The 23,221-nt window shown below is 48.1% G+C and overlaps 1 protein-coding gene across 8 annotated transcripts in view; it reads left to right on the top strand.

Moving 5' to 3' along the window:
* The first annotated feature begins 4,640 nt into the window (after positions 1–4,640).
* The window catches only part of TMTC4 (transmembrane O-mannosyltransferase targeting cadherins 4), a 70,467-nt gene continuing 51,886 nt past the window's right edge, over positions 4,641–23,221 (top strand). Inside the window, exons 1-5 of one of the 8 annotated variants that reach the window (XM_009192177.4) lie at positions 4,641–4,738; positions 10,757–10,972; positions 15,175–15,290; positions 16,322–16,538; positions 22,933–23,020. In XM_009192177.4, coding sequence (XP_009190441.3) covers positions 10,811–10,972; positions 15,175–15,290; positions 16,322–16,538; positions 22,933–23,020 — 583 coding nt within the window. In that variant the 5' untranslated portion in view covers positions 4,641–4,738; positions 10,757–10,810. Of the gene's footprint in view, positions 4,739–5,443; positions 7,946–8,824; positions 10,973–15,174; positions 15,291–16,321; positions 16,539–22,932; positions 23,021–23,221 lie in introns of those variants that run through there. The other 7 variants (XM_031655647.1, XM_031655648.1, XM_017951391.3 and 4 more) reach the window with 7 other exon arrangements.

Below are 23,221 nucleotides of genomic sequence, written 5' to 3'. Positions count from 1 at the left end.
ATGAGATAGTTAGAGATAGACTTTAAACAAATGGCCACACTGTTGGTTAATTATAGTTTTAATAAAAGCTATGAGAGTATATACAGATGGACCTATATGTGTTTGGGGAGATAATTCAGGGAAGGGTTTTCAGAGGAGGTGACATTTGAGTAGTGACCTGAAGAATGAATTAGGCAGCAAAATTTTGGCACCAGGGACCAGTTTAATGGAAGACAATTTTTCCATGGATGGAGTTGGGGCAACGGTTTCAGGATGAAACTGTTCCACCTCAGATCATCAGGCATTAGTTAGACTGTCATAAGGAGCTTGCAACCTAGATCCCTCACAGGCACAGTTCACAGTAGGGTTCCCACTCCTATGAAAATCTAATGCTGTTGCTGATCTGACAGGAGGTGGAGCTCAGATGGTACTGCTCCCTTGGCAGGCTCACTTCCTGCTGTGCCACCCGGGTTCCTAATAAGCCATAGACAGATACCCATCCATGGCCCTGGGGAGTTGGAGACCTCTAAAGTGGAGGTAGCCAGGTGTGATGGAGGAGGGTAGGAGGGAGCACTGCAGGTGCATGTGCACAGCCCAGGATGGAAAGGAGCTCAGAGCGCACTGGAGGATACAAGAAGGCCAACATGCCTGGGGCCTAGGGAATGCAGGAGAGAGAGGCATGAGATGACTCAGGAGCAGCAGGCAAGGGGCCTGATCATGCTGTGGCACTGCAGATCATGAAAGATTGAGGCCTTCAATCCAAGAGTACTGGGAAGCAGGGGCCCACCAAGAGGGGCCATGTGGGGAAAAGCCATCCTGAAGGCAGGAAATAAGGGGTGCATTGTCTATAGAGAGTTGACAATAATAAAACTGACTAGGCCAGGCGTGGTGGCTCGTGCCTGTAATCCCAGCATTTTGGGAGGTCAAGGCGGATGGATACCCTGAGGTCAGGACTTCGAGACCAGCCTGGCCAACCTAGTGAAACCCTGTCTGTACTAAAAATACAAAAATTAGCTGGGCATGGTGGCGAGTGCCTGTAATCCCAGCTACTCAGGAGGCTGAGGCAGGAGAATCACTTGAACCGGGAAGGCGGAGGTTGCAGTGAGCTGACATTGCACCATTGCACTCCAGCCTGGGCAACAGAGCGAGACTGCGCCTCTTTGACAAACCTGACAAAAACAAGCAATGGGGAAAGGATTCCCTCTTTGACAAAGGTGCTGGGAAAACTGGCTAGCCATATGCAGAAAGCTGAAATTGGATCCCTTCCTTACACCTTATATAAAAATTAAGATGGATTAAAGACTTAAACGTTAGACCTAAAACCATAAAAACTCTAGAAGAAAACCTAGGAAATACCATTCAGGACATAGGCATGGGCAAAGACTTCATGACTAAAATACTGAAAGCAACAGCAACAAAAGCCAAAACTGACAAACGGGATCTAATTAAACTAAAGAGCTTCTGCACAGCAAAAGAACCTATCATCAGAGTGAACAGGCAACCTACAGAATGGGAGAAAATATTTGCAATCTACCCATCTGACAAAGGGCTAATATCCAGAATCTTCAAAGAACTTAAATTTACAAGAAAAAAAAAAAAACCCATCAAAAAGTGCGCAGAGGATATGAACAGACACTTCTCAAAAGAAGACATTTATGCAGCCAACAGACATATGAAAAAATGCTCATCATCACTGGTCATCAGAGAAATGCAAATCAAAACCATAATGAGATACCACCTCATGCCAGTTACAATGGTGATCATTAAAAAGTCAGGAAACAACAGATGCTGGAGAGGATGTAGAGAAACAGGAACACTTTTACACTGTTGGTGGGAGTGTAAATTAGTTCAACCATTGTGGAAGACAGTGTGGCAATTCCTCAAGGATCTAGAACTAGAAATACCATTTGACCCAGTGATCCCATTACTGGGTATATACCTAAAGGATTATAACTCATGCTACTATAAAGACACATGCACATGTATGTTTATTGTGGTACTATTCACAATAGCAAAGACTCAGAACCAACTCAAATGTCCACCAATGATAGACTGGATTAAGAAACTGTGGCACATATACACCATGGAATACTATGCAGCCATAAAAAAGGATGAGTTCATGTCCTTTGCAGGGACATGGATGCAGCTGGAAACCATCATTCTCAGCAAACTATCGCAAGGACAGAAAACCAAACACCGCAAGCTCTCACTCATAGGTGGGAGTTGAACAATGAGAACACATGGACACAGGGTGGGGAACCTCACACAGCAGGGCCTGTAAGTGGGTGGGGTGCTGGGGGGAGGGAAAGAATTAGGAGAAATACCTAATGTAAATTACGAGTTGATGGGTGCGGCCAACCAACATGGCACATGTATACCTATGTAACGTACCTGTACATTCTGCACATGTACCCTAGAACTTAAAGTATATATACATAAAAAAAAAACCTGACTAAAATTTCATCTGCTTTTTATTTCCACCAGGCACTGGTGATTCTATGTCAGTCAGCAGTGTGCTGGTAAAGGTTCAACAACTGACTCTCTGGGGAAAATAGAAATGTGTGCCTACATATACAACCATATGTGTGTTATAAATGTTTCTGATATAAAGGATGTGTAATAAACAATACACAAGTAAAAAATAGGCAGACACTCTTTATTGTCAGTTCTGTCTACTTGACTGATTCTCACAGAAAGTTTTGGTTCCTTTTTGCCAAAGGCTTGTATCTGAATCGATCCGATGCTTGTAACTCAACCATGATGTGACTAGTGAAATTACACACTGATTTTTGCTAACAAATTTATTGTCCTTAAATCTGATATGTGATCTGTTAAACTACTTCTAACCCTTGTATAAACTCATTACACTGCAATCTTTTTGTTTCAGCACTAAGCACAACACATTTTAAAGTTTAATCTACATTATTAACATTTTCCCCATCACTTTCTTAAGTCTAGAGACAATAAGCAAAACAAATTGATCCCTGATTCATAATGTTGGCTAATTTCCATGGTGTAAATACTTCGACCATGGCCCATTACAGTCTACCAATGAGACATCACTGAGTGTGGGCCGGGAAGACGCATGTGCAGTAAGCACATTATGATACCTAATACTGGAAATGGAAGGAAGTGGACAGACTGCAGAGATATTTAGGAAGTAGAATCTTGGCAATTTGTTAGATGCTGGGTGAAGGCAGAGTTTGGGAAACACTGGATGGTGGTGTCTTCACTATCACAGGGAGACAGGGAGTTGAAAGCAAGCAGGGAAAGCACACATTCAGCTTTGGATGGGTTCCATTTGAGGTGCTTATTACGAGGAATAGCTGAATAGGAAGCTAGACAAACGGATTTGGAGTTCAGAGGAGCAAAGATTAGAGTTGTAAATATGGGATATATTGATTTAAATGTTGACAGCAGGTTAAATCATTCAGGGAAAAATTGTGGAGAGGAAAGGTCTGAGACCTTGAAAACTCTGTTACTTGGTGGTCACCCAGAGCAGACAAGCACGCCAAGACTAGGGACAGACAGGAAATTGGAGCACCCTCCCGCCACAGGAAGACGTGTTTTAAGGAGGAAGATCAGGTAACACAAGAAAGGAGAGTGTCCTTTGACTTTAGTGATGTGGATGTTACTTGCGACCACTAAAAAGGCAATTTCACCGGGTGTGAAAAAGAACACGTGAATGGAGTTGAGAGACGACAAAACTGGGGGAGGCGCCTTTCACCAACTTCAGCGGTGCGAGGGGAAGTGGAGTAGAGTCTTGGGAATGATGAAATGCCGAGGATACGGATTCCAGCCCAGAGGGAGCAATGGATCGGATTCTTCGATACTGGAAAAACGGACGGGGGGCGGGGGGGTCGGTGATGTAGGGAGCAGGTAGTGCAGTTTTGCCGGTGGAAAGTGGAAGAAGTTTCTCTTTTTTCCTGAAGCAGGCAGCAAAGACCTCAAAGAGTGGGAGTGTGGGGGATGTGCCGGCCACCCGGATGGGAGTGGAGGTTTGGGACCAAGTGGCCCGAGCCTGCGGTGAGTGGGCCCGCCCTGGGTGGCTCTGGCCGCAGCAGGGTCGATGGGGCAGCACGGTCTCAGCAGGAAGAACACGGCTTCAGTCAGTTCTGTTCTGAGAAGCAGAAGGTGGAGACACGCACATTTTAAAAAACTCCTCCCGGACAGGAAGAAGTGAAGTTCTGGCTGTTCTGCGAGGACGCCGCAGTCCCAGCGCGGAGACCACCGCGCGGGCGAAGTGCGACACAGGCCAGAAATAGGGTCCCGCACGTGGACCGCGGAGGAAGAAAGAGGGCTCACCCTGGCTCCCGCAGCTAGCCTCGCCCGACCAGGCTGGTGCCGCCTCTTCCCGCCCCGGCCCCGCCTCAGCTCCGCGCCCACAACCCGGCTTCCTCCTCTCCCGCCTGGTCGGTCTGTCCCTGCGCCTCCTTCGCCGCCGACTAGCGCCCCCTGGCCTGACGTCACCGGCGCGTCCGCCAATGAGCTGAGGAGGGACTCGGCTGCGACCTGAAAGTGACGGGAGCAGCAGCCAATGGTCGGGCGGAGGGGGCGGGTCGAGATGGGTGTTGGTGGGGAGCCCGGGCGCGTGGGGAGCTGCGGGAGGCGCGGGGCGGGGGGCAGGGGCGCGGCGGGGGGGTCGAGGGGGGCGGTGCGCGGGCGGCCCCTCCCCCTGTCAGGTCCGGGCGGGCGCCTGGAGCCGCCGGAGTTTCCGCACCCGGGAGGGCGATGCGGCCGGGGCTCAGGCTCCTTGCAGGTAACGCGCGGGGCGGCCCCTGCAGGGCCGAGCGCGCCGCGGGGCTAGTGGAGTTGGACGCGGAGCCGGTGCGGGCTCCCCGCTGCTGCCGAGTCCCGAGCTCCGCACGGTGGCCCGGGCCCGGCCGCGGCGCTGCTAGAGGAGTTGGTTCCGGGACCTGAGCTGCGGCCCGGGCTGGGGTCAGGGGAGACGCGGGCCCCTGTGTGAGCTGCACACGGGACAAAGGGCGCGGTGTTGAGGCTGCGCGCCCCACCTCCCCGCGCCCCGCTCGGGCCCCTGCGCTACTCAGCCCGAGCGGAGGTCGCCGCCCCCAGCCCCTGCCTTCAGCCGCGCGGGCGCTCCTTCGGCCCGGGGGCACCCGGCGCCTGCGGCGCGTCCCCGGAGCGGCCATCTGGCCGCGGGGCCCCGCGCCTGGCCGCCAGCTGGCCGCGGCGCAGGCGATGGCTGGACACAGCCGGGCCGCTTGGCTGCTTGCCCTGGGTTCCGCGGCGGCTCCCCCACCGCGCCGCGAGCGCCTGCTACTCCATGCTCGGCTGCGGAGCGGAGCGGCGCGAGCGCGGGGCCAGCGGCCCGGGCGCCCGGGGCCACCGAGCCGCCTCTTCCCGGCGTGGGCTCAGAGTTTGGGGAAGCCGAGCAGGTGGCACAGCCACTGCCCACCTCCTGCGAACTCTGCGGGGCTTCTAGTCTTGTTGATGTTGTGACTATGGGCTGTGTGTGTGTGTTTCTTTTTTTTTTTAACCACACACAAAAGAAGGGAGGAGTTAGAGGAAAGATTTAGCCACTATGAGTCATCCCACACTTCGCTCTTTCCCCGGGATAGCAAATGCATGGGGAGAATGTCTTGAGAAACAGTTATAGTAGGGACTGCCTAGGTCCCCTCCCTGTCCCCTTTCTCTGCAGTCCTGTCTGCGCCGGGCACGCCCCAGATGGAGGTGGGGTAAAATGACGGCCAGCGCACCTAGATGGGGGAAATGGCTACAAGCTAGCAAGCTGAAAACTTTCTGGGACAGTGGAGCTGTGACTATCGAACCACTCACATTCTTGCTATAGGCAGCCATGGCCCTCGTGCGCTACTGAATTATAAATGGGAAGGCCGTCACAGCAGGACGATACCTTAGCCTTCAGTAGCATGAATTCAGCACTGCACGGAGGAGGGCGGTGGTGGTGGTTCACGCCTCTGCCTTGAGGGGCCCAGGATCGGATCAGCCAGGAAACTGCCAGGACCGGTGATGTGGGGTCACAAGTGATTATGTTCTCTAATCTGATTCCCAGAGGTGCTGTCACCTCTCAGCGTGGCAGAGGATGGCTGGCTATGTGGTTGAATGTCACAGGTGAGGTAGAAAGGCTGGGCAGAGGTCAGCAGGCCCCTGGATGCCTGGAGAGGAATATTCTTCTGTAGGTGGCTGCTGCTAATTTTTCCAAGGGGAAACATTTAGGTTTGGTGTCGCCATTCTGTTTACTGCAGTCCAGGCTGCTGTGTCAGTTGTCATTGGGTCCTCATGGTTCACAGCTGGATGACATTTGTTTTTCGCGGGTCCCTGTGTGGGGTCTTTTTGACCTTCTCACAGATAATTAATTTGTTTTAACCTGCTGAAAACAGAGGCTTGATACGAGAAGTTTGAGAAATTGTAGGATAAAGGGACCTCTGCTTTGTTCCAGATTTCAGCCCCTGTTGAGGGGCCAGTTGATTCTGTTGCAGGAGTCAGGTAGCGAGCAGAACACTGACTTCATTCCTCCCGGGTTGTGCCCTCTGCTTGGCCTGTAGCTGAGGCCACAGTGGGTCTCTCTTGTTGCTTCATAAGGTGAAATAACGATCCAGCTATGGCAGAGGAGCCAGGCGGGACATCACGTGGAGAAAAGGGACCAGAAAGTGCAAGCTAGGGCCCATCTGGAAGAAAACAGAGCATCCCTTCCTATTTCATGGCCTGAGTGTAAAAAACGGTGGAGGCTGGGCACGGTGGTTCACACCTGTAATCCCCATGCTTTGGGAGGCCGAGGCAGGAGGATCGCTTGAAGCCAGGCGTTTCAGACCAGCCTGGGCAACATGGTGAGACCCTGTCTCTACAAAAATAAAATAGCCAGGCATAGTGGCATATGCCTATAGTCCCAGCTACTTGAAAGGCTGAGGTGGAAGGATCCCTTGAGCCCAGTAGAGTGAGGCTGTGGTGAGCTATGATCATACCACTGCACTCCAGCCTGGGTGACAGAGTGAAACCCTGTCTCAAAAAAAAAGGGGAAGGGGTGTAGAGAGGGTGGTCCCCCATCTCTACCACCTTACTCATACAGGGCTTCTTTTACCTGAGTGCCAAGCCTGGCTCAGGTCATTGAGGAACAGAAGTCGTTTAGTGTTAGAGGAAGGAGAGTTGGGAACAGGGTCACTGTGTATGGTTGTACAGTTTGTACCAGACACCGGACCAAGGAAGCCATGTGCCCTGGGTCTGCCCAAAAGAAGGGTCTGCCTTTCTCAGTTGCACCAGGTCACCCGATGGGCTGCTGCTGGCCCTAGTGCTCAGCCCATCTGCAGGAATAAACAGTCGCAACATGGGTGTGCTCAAGACAGGCGGTCAGGGACTAGGAAGCAGCGGCTAATTTCTCCAAAATCTACCAATAATGAGAACTGGTTGTTTGCATGCATTTTCTCCCTTTAATCCTTTACCACCGCCCTCTGAAGAAAGTAGTGGTGGTACCATGTTGTGCCCAGTGAGGAAACTGATTCTTGGAAAGACTACAGTTCAAGGTCGTGCAGCCCGCAGGTCCAGGTTTGTCCGTCACCAGAGCCTTTGGTCTCAACCACTGGACTAGACTGATCACTTTGCCTGGCCTTCTAACAAATTGTAGCTTTTTTTTTTTTTTTTTTTGCATTTCCTAGTGAAAGGCATTTTCCAAACTATTCCACTATGTACATGAACAGTAAATCCCTTGAAAGAAAAGAGCATTTGTCAGTATTTTCGGTGGCAGCAAAGATGTGGGAGGCCTTGGAGAAAGGAGAAGGAGCCCCCTGAGATAGAGAATCAGGGGAGTCACAGCGAGGAGGGGAGAGCCAGCCAGAACTAGGAAATGATGTGGGGGCAGGGGCATTGGAGGTAGGCCAGGTTCTCTGCTGTCCCTGCAAGAACAGAGGAGGAGATCATCTGAGATCCACTGAGTCATCCATCCAGTTGACTTCCCAAGAGTTTGGACCTGGCCTACCAGGGTACCTGGTTGATGGTACGGTCCACAGTCTACCTTATATATACTGGGGCTGTTGCTTGGAACATATTGCTTGGAACATGATTATTGCTTAGAGCATGATTATTGCTTGGAACATGATTATGCTTAGAACATATTATGCTTAGAACATATATTGCTTAGAACATGACTATGCTTAGAATATAGTCATGTTCTAAGCAATCTGAGGTATGGCTGCTAATTTAGGAGCACAAAGTATTTCCTGATTTAGTATTCTACTTAGAAGGCCATTTGAACCTTGACAAACGTGTGTGAAATAACTTTCAAATATTTGGGACTGAAGCAGATAATATCCAGGCTCAGTGGTACACTCCTGTAGTCCCAGCTACTTGGGAGACTGAGGCAGGAGGATTACTTGTGCCCAAAAGTTGAATCTAGTCTGGGCAACATAGCAAGACACCATCTCCAAAAATATATTGCATGAGCCAGTAAATTCACTATTGAAACAATAAAGCAGATAACGTCAAAACCAGTTACATGACCTTTTGTCAACTCATGACTCTATTGTGCATTTCAAATTGCTATAAATTGTTTGTTTTCCTTCACAGTAATTTTCTAAATTTTCTTATTCTCTCCATGTTAAATCATAGTATCTTCCTAACTATTCAGTGTTTGGCTTTGTTGGGGTTTGTTGTTTCCGACAGGGTCTCACCCTGTTGCCCATGCTGTAGAGCCGTGGTGTGATCTCAGCTCACTGCAGCCTGGAACTCCTGGGCTCAAGCAGTACTCCCACCTCTCAGTCTCCCGAGTAGCTGGGACTGCAGCCATGCGCCTCCACACTCAGCTAATTTTTGTATTTCTTTGTAGACATGGGGTTTCACCTTGTTGCCCAGGCTGGTCTTGAACCTCTGGGCTCAAGCCATCCACCCGCCTCAGCCTCCCAAAGTGCTGGGATTACAGGTGTGAGCCATTGCAACCAGCCTTGATTTGTTGTTTTTTAAGTAGCAGGAGTAATTTCTTTAGCTGAAATGTAAGCATAGATGTTGAGGCCTGTGTGCTGACCTGTGTTATGTTTGTGTTGTAATTTAGATTCGAGAAGTGGTTTATCCTTTGACTAGAAAAGAAAAGTAGCTGCAGTATTCCCCCAGCACTTGCTGAGAGCATGCCTTACGTCAGGCTGTGAGGCTTGAGAGACAAGCAGTGGAAGAGTTGTGGCCTGTTTCATCTCTGGATTATACATCTGAGCCTCCTTCTGGCTCCTGGAAGGGGACAGCATCACCATGGAATGGTGTGTCCCGTTGCCTGTTGGATCTGTCTCCATCTTCACTCAGACAGAAGGCTATAGAAGGATGCCTGTGACTTCAGGTGGCCTATTTGGCTGGCTTTTTATTGATTCCATGGTCTGGGGTATCCACTTAGAGATCCAGAAACAAATACATCCAAACTGTCTTCCCAATCAGGGGGCTGGGATTCTCTTTCATCTCGGCAGGAAAAGAACAGGGTCCAGGTCCCTTAGTAAAGACAGGAGCCTCGGTACCAATCAACCAGATACTAAAAGGGATTTCCCACAGAAAATCATTCTGTGCCTCTGCTTTCAGCCTTCTGGAAGAAAGTATAATAGCTGGCCTCCCCTGAGCCTTCATTACAGCCAGGCGGTGTTGGGAATCCCGTTTAACCCTCATGACAACTCTAGAAGGCAGGCACTCCTACCACCCCCCCCCCCCATTTTATTGTTAAGGAAACAGGCCCAGAGAGGTCGAGTTGCCCAGAGGTACCCCAGGTCAGAACCAAGCAGTCTGACCCAAACCTGATCCTGGTAAGTCCAAAGAAAGCCCCTGTCCAGGATGTGGTGGGAATGGGGACAGATAAAAGTGTGAGTTTGGGGGTACGTTGGGATTTGTTTTGGCGAATTCCAAGGCAGGAAGCTATCAGGCACCTCTCACCACTGACCGTTAAGATGCTTTGCAGAGGGCCGCAGGGGGTGGGCTCAGAGAGGAAAGAGGCTGTGCACAGGACCGCACAACTAACACATGGCAAGGATAGGGCACAGGCATCCCCGGTGAGAAACATTATGCCCATTTGAAAGAAAAGTTCAAAATAGTATATATTTTTATCTTGACTCTTTCACCAGGATTGAAGGTCATATCCTCACATCGAATAGCCTCCCTTCCTTTCCTTTGTATGGCTCAGCCTTTTCTGGGACAAGATATTGTCCCCACCAGTCATTTCCTCTATCTGTCCTCTGTGTCGAGCCACTAGCCTAGGAACCCAGCATTCGATCCTGTGCCCCGCCTTAGGGTTTCTCCATTCGACTCCCGTGTCTCTGTCTCAGAGTCTCAACTCCCTGGCCTGTGTGCCTGAATGCTACAAATAGACCATAAGCTCTTTCAGAAGCAGGATTGTGTTTTACACACTACCCTCTCTCCTGCCACACACGCAGTGTGCTAAAACCCAGCAATGACTATTTATTGATTTTTCTTGATTGGATGAGGTAAGATGGTAACTTCTTTTTTTTAAGCTCTGTAAACTGGTTCAAGGATGATTAAAAATGATTTGCCTTGTGGGCTTGATGAGGATACCATTAAATTCATGTTTCTAAAGGGTATTCCAGCATCAGAAACCAAAGGGCATCTGATTTGATAGATCCTGTGGTCGGGCCCAGGTATCTACATGTGTCCCGTGTGACTTTTCTGCCCACTAAAGTTTGGGAAGCACAGCTTCAAATTGTTAATGATCACATCCTATAAAATCATAGCATAAAAGACTATCTAGCTGTTACTCACGGTGCCCACTGCAGAAACGGTCCTACCAGTGTTGATGAATATTTATGTGGTGTTGTCTTTCCTGCAGATTCCTAACCAGCATAATGCTGGAGCCGGGGGCCACCAGCCTGCAGTTTTCAGAATGGCCGTGTTGGACACTGATTTGGATCACATTTTTCCATCTTCTGTTCTTCCTCCACTCTGGGCTAAGTTAGTAGTGGGATTGGTTGCCATTGTGTGTTTTGCACGCAGCTATGATGGAGACTTTGTCTTTGATGACTCAGAAGCTATTGTTAACAATAAGGTTTGTATCTCAACTCTCTTCTGGTAAACTTAACCGCCCACCTGTGTCTCAGTAATCATCTAAGTTTGTGTTGCATTGTTCCCCGTGGAACGTAGGTTAAGCATTGGCCTGGGCCCCAGTGGTGCTCTCGATTTTTCTGTCTCTTTTCAACATCGCCTCCTTGATTTAGTGCCTTTCTTATTGCTGTCACCAAGGTTCCGAACCCCTGCCTGAGCTCAGACATTCCCCTCAAGAGCCCCAGTCCCCATATGGATCAAAGAGGCCGTTCTTCTAAGATGACAAGGCAAGGGTATTGCAGGGCATTGCAGACTTAGTATTTCAGATTTTGTGAAACATTTCCACAGTTGTTCAAAAAAAAAAAAACACCCATCATGCATTTGCTGCAGTGATGGACGGGTGCGATCACCTGCCAGAAGGTGCGTCTTCAGCAGCAGGCAGGGAGCTGGCTGCCGCTTTGTCCTTCTCCGAGACTGTCAGGACAGCCTGCTGACAGCTGCTGGGGCAAGAGGAATGTGCTGCCAATGGGCGCTGCAGTTCCTGCTTGTTTGGTGTTCGGAGAGTCAGTTTTGCTGGACTTGCAGAATCCCAGTCAATTTTGCTTACCAGTGGTTGCTATGTATCAGTGCAGGAAAAATGGTAATCTTTTTCCACTCCCTACCCGGAGTTAGGGCAAAAGAAAGAGGTTTGTGGGAAAAGATGAAAAAGATTCAAGCAGGCTACAAACCAGAGCAAGAAATGCAGAGGCAAGCAAGACCCAGAGGAGAAAGAACTCGGAAATGGCACAAGTTAGTCTCTCGACAATCTATTACTCAGAAGATATTTTCTGTGTGTTCCTTAGCCAGTGAAGAAGACTTGGAGGAAAATACACATTTAGCTCCCTGCTAGATATAATTAGAGCAACTCTTTGTAACACTGTTGAATGCTCTTAAAAATCTAAAGTCATGGATTCTACCAAATAAGTGGAAAGTCATTTTCATGCTGAAAATGTTGAGAACTCTCTATGTGACAAGCATGTATTGTATGGGGGGGAACATGACTGATTTGCGTATATTTATTTGTGACATAATATTGCAATTGATCTCCATTTTGATGGCACAGACTAGATCATTGTTAATGGGTTTTTGTTGTTGTTGTTGAGACAGTCTTGCTCTGTTGCCCAGGTTAGAGTGCAGTGTCACGATCTTGGCTCAATGCAACCTCCGCCTCCAGGGTTCAAGCAATTCTCCTGCCTCAGTCTCCCAAGTAGCTGGGACTACAGGCATCCCATGCCTGGCTAATTTTTGTATTTTTTGGTAGAGATGGGGTTTCACCATGTTGCCAGGCTGGTCTCGAACTCCTGACCTCAGATGATCTGCCTACTTTGGCCTCCCAAAGTGCTGGGATTACAGGCATGAGCCACCACACCCGGCCAATGGTTATTTTTAATTCAAGTTCTTCATTTGTAATTTTCCTCAGATTCACTCAGCAGTTACTGTAGATGATTCTGTTTCAGTTCTTTTTTAAACCATGCTTAAAAGAACTAAATAAGTCTACACAGCTATGTCAAACTGGTGGCTTTTTCATGAGGTGGGGACAAAGTCTTACTCTGTTGCCCAGGCTGGAGTGTAGTGGTGCAGTCATAGTTCGCTGCAGCCTCCAATGCCTGGGCTCAAGTCATCCTCCCTTCTTAGCCTCCCGAGTAGCTAGGATTACAGTCATGCACCACCACGCGCAGCTGATTTTTAAAATTTTTTATAGAGACAGAGTCTCACTGTGTTGCCCGGCTGATCTCAAACTCCTGGCCTGAAGTGATGCTCCCACCTTGGCCTCCCAAAGTGCTGGGATTACAAGCACAAGCCACCATGCCCAGCACAGATTGGTGGCTTAATGGCCACAGAATTGTTTTTCTCACAAAGATAGAGTTTTATTATTTAAATTCCATTATTCGTTTTGGTGAGAATATCTTGACTCTTCCACTCGTGTGAAGCAGAAGACATATGAAGTGTTAATTCAGAAACCATGTTGAAAAATGTTGGTCAGCTAGGAAGAACAAAAACACGAGTCGTGTTGTGTGTGGAGGCCCTGGTGTCTGGGTGTAATTCTCGTTCCTTCTGTGAGGTGAGGCAGATGAAGCCATTTCGTGGTTCTGCTGAGCATGGTCTTGGCAGTGTTTTTGGGAGCATCACACTGTGCCCCTTTTGTTAACTTGCTAGCCCTCCCTTTTTCTTTTCCTAGTTAATGAAAGGCACTCCTCCATTCATTGGCACTGTGCCTACAGTAATGTGAAACAGGCTGTTACTGGATTTTAGTGATGTTAGAGACTGTTTTCCAGATGCTTCCTTGCCGTGTGGAGTTGCCTTTTTTGTTCCTTGAGATGGTGATCTTTGAGACAGTGGAGTTAGGGGGAATTTTAGACACAATACATTTTTTCCATAAATCATTATGCGGAAGAATTGACCTTTCTTTCTGTAGCACACCCTGCTGTGGAGGCTCCACCTAATCAAATATTTAGAGCCTCGTTGGTGTTCATTTCCTGTTCAAAGGGAGGAAAAGATCCTCCACCCAAGCCGCTCACAGCTGACCGGGTGCTTCTGTAAGAGTGTAGAAGAAGGTAGGTTTCCAGGCTTGTCACTGAGTCAACGAAGGGAGCAGGTGACTCACACGACCTTCACAGAATCTCTAACCCATTCTCGGGGAGTGGTCAGTGCACTCCTGGCCTCTGAAGCTGATCACTGTGGAAGCAAATGTCACCCTTAACAGTGGACATTGGTGACCAGCTTTGCATCTGTCACCTCTTTTCAAGCCTTTCCCTTTGAGTCAGCAAGCACTTAAGTCGCAAGTGCCGAGCTGCACGGTGGGTGTGGACCTTTATTGCTCTTTGGGGCCACCCATCATTTGACCCATTTCTGTTTGGGGCATTCTTAGGTGCTCAGAAGACGATTTGATTAGGGAACTGGCACAGATGGGCTGTCCCGTCAGGTGCGCCCGCCTGTTGGAGTTAGGAACTGGTCACGCGAGGTGGGGGCCCAGAGGCAGCCGGGCAGTCTCTGCGAGGTGCCCGGGGCATGATGGGTGGCTTTGCTCCTGCCATGTGGCCCTGCCTTGGCTTTGCAGGCCACAGGGGACTCTGTGAGCTGCACACTGCCCTTTGAAGAATTCCCTTTTTGTTTAAATTAATCAGAGTTTGGTTATTGCAATGAAGAATCTTGACTGACAACCCAGGGAAATGATCAGCATGTTGTTATTTCTAGTCCCTAAAACATTGGTTTAATTACGCTTTAAAGAGAAAGTTAATCTGTCATTTTTCTTACTTACTCCACCACAGTGCCTTGTTTGCCTCTCTTCTCTTTAGACACAATTTAAGCCATCTACTTTCATCTTTTAAATGTAAAAAAAATGCATTTTAAGCATCTGTAGTATAGTACCAAATTAAACTACCTCAGCAGTAAGAGACGTATAGAGTTTTTTTAATATTGAGTGATTTTTGTCTGTAAAAATTAAGGATTTTTTTCTGATTTCATAGTCTGCTAGCTCATGATCAAAAATGGAAACTTACGAAAATATGTTTATCCACTTTTGTGTTTTAACTGGGACATTTTGGTAAGTTACCCTATTTATTAGATGTGAGAAGTTAATAGTGATCTTGTTTAGCTGTGTGGTCCACTTATATTTGACACATATTAAGCACCTTCTGTATATAGCCAGCAAACCCAGATGTGGCCCAGTCCTCGTGGAGCCCAGTCTAGTGGCACAGACAAATAGTCATGTGACTGTAAGTCGCCAGGGTGCCACGCACTGCTTGACAGGGTGAGATGCCCAGAGACCCATGGAAGAGGGACGGGATCAGCTCAGGAAGGGCAGAGCTGGGCAGCTGGGAGATGAATGGCGAGAGGAGTTGAGCCGTGAAGAGTTGAGGGTGACTGTCCAGGGACGACCTGCACATGCAGAGCCTCTGGATTGGGAGCTGGCAGGAGCACAGCACCAGAGACATGGGCCTGCAGAGTTCAGGGGAAGCTGTTGGTCCCAGGAGGGTGAAAGCTGATCGGTGTTTGAAGCCCGGTGGGGTGAGCCCATGTGTAGTTTGAGATGATCAACATAGAGAACCTGCTGGGCGCAGCAGCCCCGCTAGGAGGCCTGACTGCATCCCGGGTGAGAAGTGGAGGAGCTTGGCTTAGGGCTGGTGGGAGACCCTTGTCCAGAACGTCCCCTTTGTGTCCCTGCAGGACCTCCAAGCAGAAACGCCCCTTGGGGACCTGTGGCACCATGACTTCTGGGGCAGTAGACTGAGCAGCAACACCAGCCACAAGTCCTACCGGCCTCTCACCGTCCTGACTTTCAGGTAAGCCGTGACATCGAAGGGCCTGGGAAGGTCACTCCCGGCTTGTGTGTGACATTGGAGACAGGTGTGTGTCAGCAGGCTCTCAGCATTCAGGAGTCCAGTCAGTGACTCAGGTGGGGTCTGAGCTGCTCACATACATGGATGTCTAGGTGCAGAGAAGGCGAGCGGGGCCCCTGTGAAGGACGGCATGCACATGGGTGGTGGTTCATATTTTTCTCAGTTCTTGGAGGTTTGACCCTTTTCTGGTTAACACCAGTGGAATAATATGAGTGAAAGCGACATGAGGCCTCTGATGAAACTTATCTTTTTCACTACAGAAATAAATAAGGTATAAGTCTTCCTACTGTTACCAAGTCAATATGCAAAAGCAAGATGCAGCTTGCAAACAATCCCCCCTCCATTAAACAGGGAGCCACTTGCACTGAATAGATGCATTCACCTCACAAAGGTTCTCGTCCATACCTGTTTCTCAGGTGCATTTAAACACTTGTGTGTAGACGTCCCACAGGAGCGTAGGAGTGATGAATTGGAACCACCAGCAGCTGAGAAGCAGTCAGACTAGGAATCCCTGCCAGCGGAGGGTGTTTCGCTGGGGGAAGGCTGGTGGGCATACTGATAAGGAGCCCTTTGGAGGATAAGCAAGGTATAAGACTCTCTTAAATCCAGGTCCCTAGGGGGTAGCCATGAGTAATGTGTGGAATATTGTATCTTCCTGGAATGCAGCCTTGCCCCTTCTGCATGTAAAACATCGTCTAGCTTTCCTTTCGATTTTCCTCTGCAAGTTGCTTCAGTGCCACTCGCCTTGGACACATCCATTTCATCCCTTTTCCCTGTAGTTACATTCCCACCTTTTCCACAGCCTTCTTAGCTCGACAGGCATTATTTATCTTGGTGCTATTTTTAGCAAGCTGGCACAAAGTCTTCCACTTCTCCTTTTAGTATTTCCACACACAAGCCTTCCCCTCCAGACCGTTGCCATTTCTTGCCGCTTGCCGCTGCACGTGTACCCTGAACTCCCTGTGTTTCTGCAGGATTAACTACTACCTCTCGGGAGGCTTCCACCCCGTGGGCTTTCACGTGGTCAACATCCTTCTGCACGGTGGCATCTCTGTCCTCATGGTGGATGTCTTCTCGGTTCTGTTTGGCGGCCTGCAGTACACCAGTAAAGGCCGGAGGCTGCACCTCGCCCCCAGGGCATCCCTGCTGGCTGCGCTGCTGTTTGCTGTCCATCCTGTGCACACCGAATGTGTAAGTGTCGTCTGCACGAAGCATCTGTATGCATGTGAGAAGTGATGTGACACCCCCGTGTCGCCTGGTTTCCTAAAACAGGCTCCCTTTATGTACCCATCTTGGTTCCAGAGCTGGAGAAAGTCTACTCCACAGTATACTCTAGAAATAGAAAGGACACTACATAAATACCCTGCCAGACATTTGAAACAATTCTGTCTGGGGCAGAGACATCTCTCTGGTGAAACAAAATGCAGAGCACCATATTGGTGGAGACTGTGTAATAAGGTATGGTGTGATCTCTGCTGATACTTTCTGTTGAGCTTCTAGGATAACACCAGCGGTGAAGACATGGATGTTAAATATTGCCGGGCTTTGGGGTCTGAAGTTCAGCGGCTAAGAACTATTCTCCAATGGAGGGTCTGATGCAGTGTTTCTGTGTTCGCTGACAGTTTTATGATTTATAAAATCCTTTCTTAGACTTAACATGATTGTTACGAAAACGCTGTGACATCACCTGGGCTAATATAACCGTTTCCACTTTAGGAATGGGGGAAAGGCGTGGGGGGATAAAAATTTATCCAGGGTGAGGAGCAAGTGGATGTTGGGCAGGACTTAAATTCTGGGCTTCCCCGGCCTCCGCTGAGGAGATGCTGACATACTTGGTGTTGAACTGGAAAGTGGTGCCCGTGCCCTGCTGGGGAGCTGCTCGTGAAGCCTCTCCACCCTCCTCCTCCTCACCCTGTGTGATCCTCTCCCCAAGGTGATCAGGCAGCTCTGGTGGGTGCCCACCCTCCTGGAGGCTACGTCTCCATCCCATCGAGCTGCCTCTGTGTATTTGGAATAGGCTGTGGGATTTCACTAGACATTTGTGAAGTTTTCAGGAACCACCCGCTGCACCACCACATGGACCCTTTGAAAATGCAAAAGGCAGCATGTTTGCTGAGGGACGAGATTTGACTCGAGTCATTCATTCTGTGAGCACGAAGTGCATAAAATAATCACATACACTTTATAACTTCCCTCACGGTAGACTTCTCATTTCATCGGGATTGAAATCTCTACATTTAACCAGTTGCATGTTGCTTCTTGGAGTTTCAAGATGCTGAGCAGAAGTCCTGTTTTTAGCATCTGACTTTATTAAACTGTCTATTCACTCCAGTATCAGGAGTGTTGTGGAGTTGTTATCACACCCTCCTCCTGATATCTTTTTAAATCTTTATTTTTTACCTCAGCAAATTCAGAGGACGTTAAGGGCTGGATAGGCTGGGGACTGCTGTGTAAAAATTTAGTTATAAGCTCTTTATAGATAACTGTGACTGAATTAGACTTTGTTTCAATCCGAGTTCTCTCTGGGACCCAGACATAGTGTAGCCAGTGGTCCTGAATAAGGGACTGGAAGACAGGGACTCACTGGAGAAGTTCTGGTTCTGTCGTCCTTCTCATCTAATTTAGTGTGATCTCAAAAGCAAAATAATACTTGAATTATTAGCCAAGGAAAGTTTTCTAAAATTCTCATTTTAAATATTCAGAATTTGATTTATAAAAAGGTTTCAAGTGCCAACAAGTATAACAGTGTGCTTACACACGTACACACTCACACACACATTCTCTCTCACACACACTCACACTCCAGATAAATGTACCCTGGGAACATGTAATCTTAAAAGTCCACATTCTAGATGGTTAAAAGGAAACTGAGGCAGACTAGCTCTAGGAGAAAAAGGAGTATTTGAAAAACCTCTATCTCTTCCCCTCCCCACATGATATCCACTCAGACTCAGATTTCAAGAAATACTTGCGGATAATTAAGAGTTAGCGTTGGAAGACAGATATTTTGTATGTTTACCTTTCAGTGTTTCCGCAGATAGTATTCAGTTTCCTTCTGTCTGCATTCCCCTGTTATCTCCTACCCTGCAGTTAAAAATTCCAGCTCTAGGCCAGGCACAGGGGCTCACACCCATAATCGCAGCACTTTGGGAGGCCGAGGCAGGTGGATCACTTGAGGTGAGGAGTTCCAAACCAGCCTGGCCAACATGGCGAAACCCCATCTCTACTAAAAATACAAAAATGAGCTGGGCATGGTGGTGCACACCTGTAGTCCCAGCTACTCGAGAGGATGAGGCAGGAGAATCGCTTGAACCCAGGAGGCAGAGGCTGCAGTGAGCTAAGACCATGCCACTGCACTCCAGCCTGGGCAACAGAGCAAGACTCTGTCTAAAAAAAAAAAAAATTCCAGCTTTAAAAACATGCAAAGAATGGAACACCCAAGGAAACGGGTGGCAGGCGAGCTCCTCCTAGGTGTTCAGCGAGGAGCCAGTCCCGCTTTCTGGCTGGCAGAGCCAGCAGCGTGAATCATGGCCTTGGGCACAGCAGCCCCAGCCACATTGATCCCTGTGGGATGAGGACAATGGGGATTTGGTTAGTAAACTGCCTCAGTTTACCCCATTTGTCTCAGTGTACATTTATTAAGAGACAGTAATAGCAGTATAGGCCCCTGCAGGTTTTAGTGACATGAATTTCTTTTTTTTTTTTTCTTTTTTTCTTTTTTCTTTTTTGATACACAGTCTTACTCTGTCACCTAGGCTGGAGTGCGGTGGCGCAATCTTGGCTCACTGCAACCTGCACCTCCCAGGTTCAAATGATTCTCCTCCCTCAGCCTCCCGATTAGCTAGGACTACAGGCGTGCACCACCACACCTGGCTAATTTTTGTATTTTTAGTAGAGATGGGGTTTCACCATGATGGACAGGCTGGTGTCAAACTCTTGGCCCCAAGTGATCCACCTGCCTCAGCTTCCCAAAGTGCTGGGATTAGAGGCGTGAGCCACTGCACCTGGCCTAACATGAATTTCATTATATTAACATTTACATTAATATGTTTTAGGTCTTTACACTCTCCAACATTTCACACTGAAAATGATTTTGCCCACTGCAAATAAGCACCTGAATTTTCCGGTCTTCTAGGGTGATCAGCCGTCTCGTGTGCCTGAGATTGAGAGGGTTCTGGGACTGGGGACTTTCCATTTGAAAGCAATGACAGCCGGGCAAATAGGGATGACTTGGGCACCCCACAGTCTTGCCCCCTCCTGGTCTCCGCTTGGTGATGCTGTAATTGCAGTCAGTGTTTTGTGCTCCTGAACTGACAGGAGTGTCTGTCTTTTTCTAATGAGCCACCGCACATTGCTGAGTGGTTTTTAGACACCCAAAGCCTCTGATAGGCCAGTCCCCACTGCAGAGAGGAGAGTCTGGGAGGGCCACACAACCCCTGGTCTGCTGGTGGCTCTTCAGCTCTGTGTGGCCATCAGCAGGAGGATCCCAGCGCTTCCCTGAGGACAGAAGTGGCTTGTATGGGCTTTACTTTTTATTTTCCTCAGAGTGTTGGGGAAGATTTCACTTTGTCTGAATTCCAACATCAAGGAAAGAAGCTCGGGCCCCCTTAAGAGTTCTTCCTGTAGCCGGGTGTGGTGGTGTGCCCCTGGAGTCCCAGCTACTTGGGAAGCTGAGGTAAGAGGACCGCTCAAGCCCAGGAGTTCGAGGCTGCAGTGAGCTATGATCACGCCAGTGCACTCCAGCCTGGAAAACAGAGTGAGACCCTGTCTCTGAAAGTGAAAAATGAAACAAAATGTTTAAAAAGAGTTCTGTCTATCTAATGAACCCAGACTTTAATCCAGAAGGAAGTTTCCCCACCCCCCTAATTCCTTTTCATGGCCCCCATGCAAATTGTACCTATTGGGGAAACTGATACCGCCTGCTTTATAGATTCAGAGGGATTGCAGTGATTTCTCCAGAAAACTCTGAGTGTTTCACGTTATTTGTGAGAAAAAAAAAAAATAGCCTTTGTAGAAAAGTTTGCCTAAAAATACATATTATGCAAATATCAGAAAAGGAAAAGAAAATGTTTTCTTGCTTATGTACATTCTCAAACAGTGATTGGATACAGTCCCTCCTTGGGTAGCTTTTTAACATTCTTTTAGTGAAATCTCTCTTAATTACTATGCCAAAAACATTCATTGTAAATACTAAATGCTGTCTTGCTTTAAAACACTTCCCATACTTTAAAAATTTTGTTTTTCTTTATGTCAAGGAACATAATGTACATTGCTTAAAGTCGTGGGATGGTCTTCGACAATTAGCAGAAAGAAACATTTCTGTAAAAATAAGCTTTTGATGTTTATATTTCATTTTTGGTGGTTCTTCAGATCTACCCTAGCCATCCAGATAGCAAGTGGTTTAGGCAGCCTGGCCCTCCTGGCCCCTAGCCCTAGTATTTTTCCAAACCACTTCCTTCCCCCTCTCTCACCTCACTTCCGCTTGGTCTCTGACACCTGCTCCCCCTATTTCCTGTGACCCTGTTCTCTGTGGTCTCCTTCAGACAGGCTTGTCTGGCTCCGTGTTCGTTGCTTTCTCTTCTCCAAAGGGTTGGGATTCCAGTCCATCCCGAGGTGCTGTAGATAGCCACAGCTCTAAGACGCTCCTGTCCCCTCTCGTGTCCTCCAGGCATGAGGACCACAGAGCCAGGATGCTCCAGCTGCTTCCTCATTCACCCAGGGCTGTGGAGATGACACCTGAGCTTCTGCGTCCTTTGTCCTTTGCCTTTCTGCTACTCCTGTTCATAGACACACCCCATAGGACCCACTGGGGAACTCACAGTGAGCCGCACCCACGCTGTACCAGGCTCTGTTCTGTGTGGCTCCATCTCTGACTATTTTACTGTGTCCCTGATGGAGTGAGTTTCCAGCCCTGAGTATTCCAGAGCTCTCATTGTATATTCATTTCATTCATAAAGCAATTGGATTGTTCCCCTCCAGCATACTGGCATACTTGTTCCAGATCTGTTAAGCCTTTGTTTTGTCCCTAGCTTCCTTCTCGGTAGCGTTTGTGTGTGTGTAGTGTTCGTTGGGTGGATTTATCAGCTTATTCAATCTTCCCAACCATCACCTAACACCATAGGCTGCCACGTACGCATCATCGGGAGGTCACAGTTACAGTGACAAATGGTCCTTGGCATTTCATGTATAACCGGTGTAGGGGAATCTGCTCCTAAAAGACATTCTTTTTTAGCTACTGACTGCGTGTGAACTTGAGAATCACATGTAAATATAGTAATTTCATAGTCAGTGTATATTTTCTTATCTTGATTTATAGAAAAGTCCTTTATTCTACAGCTCATATATCACATCCCCATCCTCTGGGAAGGGATTAACCTACCAGCCTTTAAAGTGATACCTGGACAATCACAGCAGAAGCTTTGGTCCGTGTCACATTCAGGTGCCAGTTAGTAAAGAATCCCACCTAAACTGGTCCAGTACCTACCCCTGGGTGGAATTCTGTGTCTTTCATCACCGTACAGCATTGGGAGAACAATGACTGGAGTCATCAGCCTGAAAGAAAGAAACACATAGTTTATATTGCTTCATTCTCACTGAGGAAAGGAAGGGCAGAGTCACCATGTGGAAAATGTGGGAAAGAAATGGCAGAAATTGTATTCTGTGCTCATCCTACTTGTTAATCACTCTTGAAGCATTCGGCTTTCCAGGTTAACCCACTTAATCAGTTTTGGTCTGAAGGGAAAAAAAAGGGGCAGAGGCAGCTTTGAAGGATTACTCCTGTGTCTTTTTCTATCGGCAGGACGGCTTTTCACACTTCTCTCGCACCTTTATGTCCTTCGTGTTTCCAATCACATTTTATTTTTTAAATATCATGCCCTTTGAGCTGATAACATTTTCCGATTGAAAATCCACTTTGTGACCTCAGAAGACTGTCTTTGGAGCTCTTGGGTATCGTGTGTTAAAGAACACAGCTCACAGCTTTTACGGCACACACATATCGCCGTCTGTGTCCAGCAGAATAGCTAGCAGCAGGTTCAAACCAATCCGCTGTTCTCTTGAAGCAGTTAAATCAAGTCCTACACCCAAAAGGAAGGAGAGAACCGATTGTAAGATAACACCAAGCACTGTTGCACAGCTACATTGTGTATTTATTTTAATATGTGGCAGAGTCTGGGAAGTTTCTTGTTTTATATGTCTAAAGAATTTTGGTTTTGGCCAGGCACAATGGCTCACACCTGTAATCCTAGCACTTTGAGAGGCAGAGGTGGGTGGATCGCTTGAGCCCAGGAGTTCAAGACCAGCGTGGGCAACATGGTGAAACCCCGCCTCTACAAAAAATACAAACAGTAACCAGCTGTGGTGGTGTGCGCCTGTGCTTCCAGCTACTCAGGAGGCTGAGATGGAAGAATTGCTTAAGCCCAGGGGGTTTGAGGCTACAGTGAGCCAAGATCACACCACTGCACTCCAGCCTGGGTGGCAGAGTGAGACCCTGTCTCAAAAAAAAAAAAATTGTTGTGTCTCCTAAGTTTAGGATTTGCTTAAATGTGTTTTATGTAATTCTTTGTTTTCTTCCCCCTCTTTTAAGGTTGCTGGTGTTGTCGGCCGTGCAGACCTCCTGTGTGCCCTGTTCTTCTTGTTGTCTTTCCTTGGCTACTGTAAAGCATTTAGAGAAAGTAAGCATTCCGTTTGCCTTCTTAATTTTCCACTTTCTTCATGTTTTTGTCCTGTTGAGCAGCGTCTTAACAGGTGGGAAAGAATCCATCTATATGAGTGTGTCACTCTGAGGGGATGTGGACCAGAGGATGCATAAACTCTCTTTAGATATGTATGTCTGTTTGCGCCATCACTGTTTCCATAATGCAAAGCTCTGACAT

The sequence above is a fragment of the Papio anubis genome, chromosome 15 (genome assembly GCF_008728515.1).
Source record: "Papio anubis isolate 15944 chromosome 15, Panubis1.0, whole genome shotgun sequence".
NCBI classification, from domain to species: Eukaryota; Metazoa; Chordata; class Mammalia; order Primates; family Cercopithecidae; genus Papio; species Papio anubis.
This window is presented reverse-complemented; position numbering and strand designations above follow the sequence as displayed.